Here is an 11,847-nt window from a genome sequence, read left to right as displayed (position 1 = left end):
TCGCTAATTGAAAAGCTTTTCTTTTTTTGCTGTCATTTCGAAAAAATAATATTTTAATGATTGAAGTTCAATTAGCTTTTCTTTTTTGAATTCATTTTGAAAAAATAATATTTTAATGATTGAAGTTGAGAGAAAAAATAAAATAGAGAAGACTTTATTTAATTACTTAATTATATTAAAAAATTAATTATATAAGGTGAGTCTTTACTTAGCTGAACTTGGACTGATCCTGGTCTAGGCTCTAAATGGGCCTAGCCTAGACTTGGGATGTGCTTGGGTTTACAAAATGACCCAATTGGAGCTTATTTCAACGAATGGGTTAGCCCAAGCCAGATTCATTTCATCGATGGATCAGGGCTAGGACGGACCGGCTCAACCCAATTGATAAGTCTAATCTGACCCAATTTTGTACCCTTGTTGAAGGTAGCCCAGCCCAGCCCAGCCAGCCTCCCACCCTCTTGCTAGGGTTTTGAGTAGGGGAAAAGAGGGGCTCAAACCACCCCACGATCAAAATGGCGGGAAAATCGAAATACGCCTATTTAGAGGAATCAAACAGATAACCTTTTCACACTTGCCCTTTTCCTCCTTCCAATTTCAAAATGGCACCCAAACGGAAACAGACAACCCCCGAAGAAGCCGCCCCCGTTGTCCGGAGGTCCGCCCGCCTCTCCAGCGCCGCCGTCGTTGCCGACCCCGAGCCCCCCAAGAAGAAGCAAACCAAACCCAAAACCGAAACCGAAACCAAAACCGAAACCAAAACCAAAGCCGAAACCAAGACGAAGGCCTCCAGCGAGGAAGAGGGTGGAGAGGCGGTGGAGAAAGCGGGAGGCGGGAAGACAATCGTGATAGAGCACTGCAAACAGTGCAACCAGTTCAAGAGGAGGGCGATTCAGGTGAAGGAGGAGCTTGAGAAGGAGGTCACCGGAGTCAACGTGGTGGTCAACGGGGAGAAGCCGAGGAGGGGCTGCTTCGAGATTCGCGAGGAAGGGGGAGAGGTCTTCGTCAGCTTGCTGGACATGAAGAGGCCCTTTCCGCCGCTCAGGGCCCTCGACATGGACAAGCTCATCTCCGACATTCTTCACAAAATCAGATGATTCCCTCCATTCTGGTTAGGTCTACTTTTTGCGAATTTTGCCATCTAATCCAAATTCATGGCTGTTGTATTGTATTCTCTGCTTCCAAAACTTGGCCTGCATCTCTTACTTGGATGAATTGGAGTTTGATTGATTGCAACTGATTCCACATTTCTAGCATCCACTAATATTAGGAGTGCTTCTTTTTAACTAAATTGGTTGTAAGAGAGATTATTATCTTTAAAATTGGATTTTTGCTTTTCAATCTTTGTTGGCTTCCTTTTGTATAAAGATGGAAATTTAAATTATAAATAGTTTCATAATTTTGATAACAACGACTCTCTTGCTATTTTCTTACCACTTTTGATTATCAAAATCAAACATTATAGGTGCCATTTGAAAGCTGTGATCATGAGCTCTCCATGGGTGTCGTAACGTTGTATTAACATGTTATTGTTTTTCTCACCTTTACTTGCAGTGTTCTTTGTTAATCAATTGGAAGTTCTCCTCCATCTTAATTGAATGTGTGTTTTTCAATCTTAATTGACTTCCTATTGGAAAACTTTCATCAAGAGCTTTGTAAGGGTACATTTGTCTAATGTTCTAACATGGTGTTTATCTTTTTATTGTTTGCTTGCTTCATTACTAAAGAATTGGAAGTACCACTCTCTTTGTTTGCACTTAAGGAAAATCATAATGAAAATTGAGTTTGTGTTTTTCAATCTGTGATGACTTCCTTTGGTATGATGATAGATAACAAATTAGGAATTTTTTCTCTGCAAGAATTTTCATGTTATTTTCTCATCACTTTAAATGATTAGAAATTTAGAATCCAACATGATATGTACCATCAGAAAGCTTTCATTGAGAGCTTTTAATGGATACCTTTGTCTAGTGTTCTAGCTTGTTTTCGTATAGTTTTCTTCATGACTGGGAAATAGCTAGCCCTCTCATCTTTTTGCAATAAAATTAGAATTTGTGCTATTCAATAAATGTCGATTTCCTTCTGTATGGAGACAGATAACAAAAAAGGCATAGTTTTGTTACAACAAATTTCATGCTGTTTTCTCATCACTTTTGATGATCAAATCCATTACTATACCATTAGAAAGCTTCACCGAGGGCTTTCCATGGGTATCTCTGTCCAATGCTAAGTTTTCGTATTATTTTTCTCTTCCTTATTTGGGGTGTGCTTATTTCTTATGAGGTGTTCGATTTGCAATATTGTATCCGAAATTAAATATGTAGTGGGTTTGGTTTCATGATATTCAATCCCACAACTCAATCCTAGATGGATAATCATGGGATAATTAGTCATAATTAATCTCATATGATTAAAATAATCTCACAATTCAATCTTAGATTATATCTTAATATTATTTTATTAAGAAAACCGAACACCACTTTAATGTATTGAAATAATTCATCTCACCTTGGCTTTTACGACTAAGGGAGATTATTACTAGGAATTGTTTTGTGACATTAATTTTCGTTATCTTTTTTTATCACTGGAAGATTGACATCCAACACTATATGTAGCATTTGAAAGTTTTCACTGAGAGGTTCTATAGGTACCTTTGGATTATTTATCGAACTTTAAAAATTGAGTTATTGCCAATGAAAATTAGACTTATGTCAAATTCAAAAAAATTATAAACTCAAGTAGTAGTTTTTTACCATGTAAAGGAAATTGGTTTGAAAGCAAAATTTAGATATGGTCCATATATTTATAGACAATTAATCCCAATTCCAATAACTTCAAACGTAAATGGATTTCAAAACCTATGTTTGAGGCATGATATATATAATTATAAAATGATAGATATGGTATAGTGATTTCTCTACGAAGTTTATTTTCATAGGATTTTATGTCTCCTTTCTATGTAGGAATGTTACATGTTTGATAGGTCATTACCTAAATCCAAATACTACTTATATCACAGCACAGTCATCCAAAGGTTTAAGGTTATATGGCTTGAAAAGAAACTGGCTAAAGATCATTTAGTCACATAGCCACCATAATTGCAACAATGCAGAAGATGCAAGAGAAAATAACCAGATTGACATAATGCCAAAGAAGTACTCCTAGTAGCTTATCAACCTTGGCTTGGTTATTACAACTCGATCAATGCCATTGACAGAGACAAAACAACACCGGTGGAGTTGGTGAACAAATTTGCAGCACCTATCGCCTATCGGCCTAGAGAAGCCTCATGCACTCTTCCGTAAAACTGCAGATGAAAGGCATCCCTAGCATTCAAATACGAAAGTAGCTCCTCGCTTTTCCTTCAGCATTGTACTCCGTATATAATTAAGGCCCCTTGCATCTCTTCGCGGCTTGAAGAAATCTATTCATTTTTTTACTCTTTTGGTGCGTATGATTTGTAATTCTTCTCTGTTCACAATACTTTGAGATGTTAGAAACTAAGGATCACTCAGAGCATCCACAACGCAAGGATGTGTCCCGTCCCATCCCCCCCGTCTGTCCCTCAGCCAAGTAATGGAACAAGAACGTAACTGTCCCCTTTTCGGTCAATGGGAAGCCACCATGAAGCCCACTCGCGGGTCTCTGAGTGGGCTTTGTTTTTCCCAATTTTAAAATTATAGCAGTATATATTTATAATTAGATAGTACTTAACTATCAAAATTTATTTTTTATTATTAAAATTTATATTTAAAATAAAAAATTATAAATTCAAAACCTAATTCCATATTCTTTTATTTTTTTATGTTTATAATTGTTTTAATTTATTGCATTCTTTTTTTTCCTAATAGCATGTTTATATTTTGTTATCATTAATTTGAATATAATGTTTATATTTATAATTAATATGAACTTAAAATTCAAGATGTAGATGGCCTCAACTTTAGTTGACATTCAAGATGGTGAATTTTTGTTTAGTATCCCGTGGCCCGTGGGTTATTTCTTTTCGACATAATATTTAAAAAGTTGTGTTTAGTGGGTTAAATGGAGATAAAATAAAGTACGAGACATGATAAAGTGTGAAAAAGAAGAAAAAGAAGAGTATAAGAGAAAATAAAGTAAGTGAGATTAAATATTTTATTTTTTGCCATCAAAGGAAATGATTCGAGTAACTTGGAACAATCTAAAATAAAATACGACTCTAATAACTTGCAGATGATAGTTCAATTTTTAGGATATATTTACATACTCTACTTATTTTGTTAGCTTGTATATAAGGAAATAAAAGCCTCAAAAGACTAGATTATGATTTTCTAAAAAGACAAACTGAATACTTTTATTTTATTTTTTTAATAAAATTTGTTTCTGAATTGGATTGGTATTTGACTCTTCAAAGTGATTTTTTCACCTTTCATATGTGTTGGTGCATTATATACACCATGTCCGTGAATGCAAAATAATCGAAATGAGCAAATAGAAGAAGACGCTAATGTAGTTTTATTCCATGTTTTAAAAGCAAATTAAATGTTCAAAATTACCATGCAAGTTTCGAAAGTTAGGTTAACTGCAAAATATACTTGGAATGTTGGATTTTCTTATTTCTTTTAGCAATTTGACTTTAATTTCCCCAAAGTCGATTACTCCGAGTTCTATATTAATTAAAACGAACAATTTCAAATTTTTGTTTCATCCTTCTCAAATAAATATGAGAATTACTTTAATTCTAAAAATATGATTGATTGAATAGTTAAGACCAGACGAAATTTAGTAAAAAAAAAACAAATAGTTTGGTGAAAAAGAAGTTTGACACCGACCTTTATCAACAAATTATTATTGTCTTCAAACAAGAAAGTGACGTCGTTGCATGGTATTCCACTTCACCATCAACCTTCAATTATAGTATTTAATAACCGGCCATCATATAATTAATTGGCCAGATAATATTTATATTGACATTATTATTTATCTATTTTCAATGGCTAGTTTTAAATTGTTTTCAACCTGTTTATGTTTGGAGTGTGTGTCTGCTCCATAACTGCACGCGTGATAAATTTCTTGATGCTAATATAAGTACTATCATTTTCACTATTTTATTTTATTTAAATTAAGTGAATAGACTAATTGAAAATTGACGATCACAAACACTGACGTGATGTGGCAAAATTTCAAAACTCAAATTTATAATCTACAATTCACTCACTTGATCAAAATTCAGTTTGGTTTAAAAGCAAAAAGCATGCCAAACGCTTGCAAGGGTTTTGGATTTTATTCTTTCAAAATTTTCAATTAACTATACTAGTTAATAATAAATTATTTATAAATATTTCTGTGAACGGCCATTCTACTATTTAATACTAGTAATAAATTATTTATAAATATTGCTTCGGACGGCCATACTATAGCTACTAAGTTAATACTAATAAATTATTTTTACTTATCATTTGAATCAAAATTAGGTGACATGAGTCATGACAAACATGTGTCAATGAAATTTATTAGAAATGGGCCACTCCCCTTAAAATGCCTCATAAAGGGGAGGGTTATCCACACTTATATAGAAGGGAATGGTTATCCACACTTATATAGAAGAAATAAGATCATTACTAAGCCGATGTGGGACAAGATATTAGAATTTAACACGCCCCCTCACGTGTGGGCCGGAATGACACATCGGACTTCCATCACGTGGGTAGGCAAGAGAAGAGATAAAGAAAATAAACTCCATCATCGACTTGGGCCCGCTCTGATACCATATTAGAAATGAGCCACTCACCCCTTAAAAGGCCTCATAAGGGGAGGGTTATCCACACTTATATAGAAGAGATAGGATCATCACCAAGCCGGTGCGAGACAAGATATTAGAATTTTAACAAAATTAACCCGTCTTTCTCAGTCAATGTGCAAATAAGATAATTAGGTTTATTATGTGAGACTTATTTGTTGCTTTTGTGTGCACGCGAAAGAGTAAAATAGGAGCAATGTTTCCATTGTGTATTATTAGTTGATGATAAAATTTTCTAATAATAACATTAGAGCTTAAGGATCGATTGATAATTGATATCGTTTTAATAGTTGTTTGTGGATTAATTTTAGAAATTAATTAAAATTATGTATTTGGGTGATCAAAATGTCCCACCACCGGCAAAGCAGGGAGGAGGGTACGCGAGAGGCTCAGCACCGGTGCGGAGCAGGCCATTCGTAATATCCTTCCCGTTATTTTTCGCTCCGGCGAGGGTCACCTTGGAGGTGAATGGTGGCGATGTAACTAGTGTCATCAGCTATCACCACAACCAAAAAAACCGTTTAAGACATTTTTTAATGCAATTGAAGACTCTAACTTTGTTTTTTTCTAAATATACCACCAACGCTTTAAAAAACATCCTTATTATTAGCGTCCCAATTAAAATTAAAGGACGCAAACGAAAGCGTCCTAAAAAAGTAAAAGATTAAGTTAATTTTTCCTTCATTTAGGAACGTTTTCTTTTGCGTCCTAAATTGTTGTTATTTTTTAAAATTTCCAACGCAAGTAATGACGTTTCAATTTTTGTGTCCCTAAAAATAAGTTTTTTGTAGTGTATACATTGTTAGTTGGATCCATATTCATCAATTTTATATCAGAAATAAAATGAATTAAAACAAAGATTCGAATTTGTATAATCAAATCCATCACAATTTATTAATGTGGCGGAAAAGCAAAGAAATAACACCATTTCAAAGTATAGTAACAAAATTAACCCTATTGAATGCCGTAAAGCATAAGAAATACCTCCAATTCTAATGTCAACAATTAATAATTGTGTGGAAACAATGAATTTATTTGTGGGAAGACCGCCATGCATATTTTATTTGGTCATTCAATGGCCGTAATAATTTATTATCAACATTTCTAAATCATGTGCTTCACTACTCTGTCGGCACATGAGACTTTACTATTAGCAATCAATTCTTATGTATATTTTTACAATTATTAAATCTCATACGAACAAAAATGAATGATTCCCCTGGTTACAAGTCAAACTACCCCAAAATTTCAGCAAAATGTCTTTCAAGATTTGGCACTCGATTATCCACGAAATGCTACTTCAAACCATGGATTCACATTAAATCTGCACTAATTAATAATTTTCATTTCGTATTTTTACCAAATAGTGATATAATAATATGTACATAACCACTATAAAAAAACAACTAAGAACAATTTTTAATTAAAGACACTAATTTGTGTTTCTAAATATATCACTTCAAGAAAAAACGTCTTCAATTTTGTTATCTCGACTAAAATTAGGGGAAGAAAGTGTTTAAGAAATGCAAAAATAAAGATAATTTATTATCAACTTAAGGACACTTCATTTTGCAATCTTAAATAATAATTATTTTTAAAAAACTTCTCATGCAATTAACATTTAAATTATAATTATTTTAAAAAAATTCTGACGCAATTAACTGGCGTCTCTATTTTTATGCTCTTGAAATATAATATATAGTAAGTTTTTTGCAATGAACGATATCATCAAAAAATTTATATGTGAATGTAATAATAAGATAAGAAAGAAACATATCTTGCTGAATTTAACTTAATTTCAATGTTCACAAAATTAGAAATTAAGTTAAGTACTTGGCTCAATTTGTCAACCACCCACGAACAAAATTTCAATTTTGGATTCATGAAAAGTGAGAAAGTGTTGTAACGTGTGGGAACTGATAATATTTTGTATGCTTATCTTTTTCTTGACTTCCAACACTAAAACCAAATATACATACAACTTCCATCCATATAAATCATAATTAAACAACTCAAATAGATTAAAGTAAAGTATTCAAGAAAAGTCATAACTACAACATGGTGAATAGAAATGGATACGCTTTGGAAGCCTCTAAAACAAGAACCCATTTCACACACTCATGGGGGCAATTTAGTCATTCAACTTAAAATCAAATGACCTATTTAAAACCTCTTGATTCCATAACAACACATTTTCTCACATCTCTCTCTCTCATTTTTCCCTTCTCCAATATTTTTCATATATTATGAAAAACCATTCTTCCAAAACCCCAATTCTGCTGGTCATTCTGATCATCTTAGCCATCGGTCGCCTGTCCGATTGTCGCAAATATCCGGCTAAATCAACGGTTGAGGATTCTTCATCGTCAACATTAGCTTCAAAGTTGTCATGGCATTTGCCGGCAGCAAATCCGACGAAATCGAGAAGTAAAGAAGATGAATCGATTTATGGCGTCTCGAAACCAAAAACACCGGGAGGGCCCAATCCTCTCCACAACTGATCTAAGTCATTTTCTTGCAGCAGGATTTTATGTTCAGATAAGAAACTTCTTTCAGAGAGTAGTGTGTGTTTTTAGCATTTTGTGTAGAGTTGCGTAGATGATGATGTAGATATTATATTACATATTTTATGGTTTTTTAAACTATAGGAGAAATTAAATTAGTTGTGTTGGATTATTACAGCAAGTATACAAGTTATTTAATTTGTTTGGATTATTGTTACCATTCTTATCACACAATGAAGATTTTATCACTTTTTCGTGTTATTGATTGATTTATTTCGCTTTGGAGCACTCTTGATTATTTGAAGCTTTCATAAATTGAAATAATTTTTTACTAAATAAGAGAAAATAAGGGTCTTAATTTTATTTCTTGTTGCGAGAAGCGGTCAACTAAATTATCTTTTATTATAATATTATCAATATTAATAACTATCACCAACTGTATGCATAATAATTCTTTACTTTGATACATTCTCCACGAATAAGGAAATAATGAATGTCATTTCTTTGCTGGCAGCTTATTAATGTTGGTAAACAGTAGCATTAGGAGTTTTGATTATATGATTTAAAGACAAAAGAAAATGATAGAAAATTCGAGTATTTGGAGGTTTTTATTTTATAATTAATGATAATGGTACAATAATTGGTGGGAATAGTTTAGTAAAACTAACACATCCAAGTACAATTTAGCTACCAATCATGTTGTATTGATATAATTATATCTTTGTGTTGATAATTTTAATATACAAAATTAAGAGTTATTAATTATTAGTATAAATTAGTAATAATTTAGCCTTCTAAAAAAATGACGTTATTAATATAGCCTTCTAAAAAAAGGCCCATCCAGTTGTAGCAAACTAACAATAATTGTAAACGTGCGAGGGATTAGATAACAATTAACATCATGTTTTTTTATTAGTATCTAGAAAATATGTTTTCAGTCAGATACTCAGACTTGATTTATTTCCAAAACATACTCCATTAAAGTATATAACAAATTGAATTAGTTTCTTTTATAGAAATGGTAACTACAGAACGAACAAATCAGATAACGAATTAATACGATAAAAATACATTATGTATACACGCATTCATATAACATACAGATTAGATAAAAATTATTATAATTAGGTAGAGTATGTAGTACTACTATGTATGTAGGCATACAATAATATAAATAGGTTGAGTATTCTTATAATTCAACGCAATAAATGATGAACTATATAAAGCGTCAAGAAACTATCGGGTGGAGAATTGCGTCAGAAACTATTTACTCCATTTTACTTTCTGCTTCCTTTAAAAATAAAATTTATTTTTATTTTATTTGTACCTTAAACATAAAAATTTACTGAATATTTTATTTTAAAAAACAGGCCTTATAATCTACTAACATGTTTTTTCTCTTTTTCTCTTTTATTTTATTTATTTTTCTACCAATTTATCTATCTTGTTTTATCAATCCAGTATTAAAACTCATGTTATTTTAAAAATTTATATTTTTTCATAAATGGACATAGTATGTGGCAATAAACTGCTATTTAACTTTCACGAAGCATACTTTACACCCAAAGTTTACCACATAATTAAAACATTCACTACACTTTTTAATCTGACCACATGAAAATCAAACGTAACAAGAATAGAAATCACTCAAAAACAAAATATGGTCAAATCATTGCTGCTGATTTGTTGACCACTAAAGTATGTCCTATGCCAACTTATGGTAAATGTCACAATTGTTGAGCGCAGTTAGAGATGCCCACCGGTTCCGGTTCCCAACCGGAACCGTGGCAATTTTCCCGAACCGGAATCATCGCAATTCGGATCGCGGTCCGGTTCAAGTTCATGATTTTTCGAACCGGAACCGTCACCGAACCGGCGGTTCGGGACGGTTCGGAACCGTCACCGAACCGGCGGTTCGGGACGGTTCGGAACCGCCGGTTCGGGCGCGTAAATCAAGGCTGCAGGGGGATGGGCCGAGGGGGCAGCTTTTCAGCGGCAAAACCGGCCGGTTCCGGAGGTTTTTGGGCGGTTAACCGTGAAAACCGGCAGTTAACCGCCGGTTCAGTGGCTTTCGGAGGCGGCGCGGGACACGAGGCGACATGGCGCAACTTTTGGCAGACGGTTTGTTGACCGAACCGGCGGTTTTGTCCCGGAAATCGGCGGTTTTGCCCGGAAACCGGCGGTTCATGCGGTTTTCCGAAAATTCAATTTTTTTTTAATTTTAGATTTCAAATTCGAATTCTTCCATCCCCCCCCCATTTTTATCTATAAATACCCATCTCTATCCTCATTTACATTCGCCCCACTCTTGTGTTAATAAGAGTTTCTCTCTTCAATCTCCTAATTCTCTCTCTTTGTCTCCAATTTCTCATTTGTGCTATTGTGCTTCCATTTAATTACTCAAGTGCTACTCTTATTACGCATTGTTATACACTTATACTTGTTCCCGTAGTTCTATAAGTTGTCTTTTCTTTCTCAATTGCTAAAACAAAAAAATATATATATTATTCCATATTTCTACATAGCAATATGTCTTCATCCCGAGAAGGTCGTGTTGATAAGGGAAAGGGAAAGTCCAAGAGGCCATCTCGGAGATCCGCTATTGATGAAATTTCTCAAATGAACATGGATGCGTGGCAGGTTAATATTTATTATCTACTAATTTAATTAATTTTGAATTACATTACATTATTGTTCATAATTTTAATTGAAATTTACAATAAAAATATTATTTTGTAGACTCGAGAAGAGCAAGATGTGGCACATGCTATTGCTCTCTCTCGCTCTCAATCCCAAGGCGATGCTTATGTTGGTACCGATAGTGGTGCTCCCGGTCGCGGTGCCTATTCTCAACAAATTCCAACCCCTATGAATGTTGATGAAGACGACGATGATGATGATGACGACGAGGAGGGGGAGGAGGTAGAAGAGGTTCAAGAAATGCCACCCCCCCACCACCAAGGAGTCGCTGTGGCCGTAGTCGTGGTTGTGGACACCCTCCTCAACCTCCTAGACCAGCTGAAAGGTCTTTAACCTCAAACATCATGGTGAAACATTTCAAGAAGGTACAAGATAGTAACGATCCTGACACTTATAATGTGTATTGCAACTATTGCGAAAACGTATACACATTCCGAAGGGGTGGAGGATACGGTACATTTACCCGTCACATGGAGAAAGCGCATCCGGTCGAGTTTGGTATCGCTCCAACCCAAACTCAACTCAACTTTCAACATGGAGTCGGGACCGGGAGTGGGACGGGTTCATCCCAAACATCAGGTATGTGTAGCAATACTCTTTTGAAATATAATCACAAAAATGCTCTTAATGTGATGTCTAGATTTGCCGTTATGAAACATTTTCCATTCAATGCTTTTGATAACGATGCTTTTGAGTCGAGTATGCGGCAAGTTTATAATGCCGCTGCAAGAAAATTGAGTCGAACTTCAATGACTCGAGCCGTTGTTCGACAATGCATGGAAAAGAAGGCGCAATTAGGTACGTTTATTATTAACTTAAGGCATAAAGTTTCTATTTGCTCTGATGTGTGGACTGATTGTATTT

The 11,847-nt window shown here is 34.1% G+C and overlaps 1 protein-coding gene across 1 annotated transcript; it reads left to right on the top strand.

Annotated features, from left to right (window-relative positions):
• The first annotated feature begins 523 nt into the window (after nt 1-523).
• Nucleotides 524-1,408, top strand: LOC121744942. The gene has a single exon (XM_042138655.1). The coding sequence runs from the start codon at nt 600-602 to the stop codon at nt 1,092-1,094; it is 495 nt and encodes a 164-aa protein (XP_041994589.1). The 5' UTR covers nt 524-599; the 3' UTR covers nt 1,095-1,408.
• Nucleotides 1,409-11,847: the final 10,439 nt, after the last annotated feature.

The sequence above is a fragment of the Salvia splendens genome, chromosome 8, assembly GCF_004379255.2.
Source record: "Salvia splendens isolate huo1 chromosome 8, SspV2, whole genome shotgun sequence".
Classification (NCBI taxonomy): Eukaryota; Viridiplantae; Streptophyta; class Magnoliopsida; order Lamiales; family Lamiaceae; genus Salvia; species Salvia splendens.
This window is presented reverse-complemented; position numbering and strand designations above follow the sequence as displayed.

Excerpts from the sequence above, each read along its gene's own strand:
- LOC121744942 (XM_042138655.1), top strand. The coding sequence starts at position 600 with ATGGCACCCAAACGGAAACAGACAACCCCCGAAGAAGCCGCCCCCGTT.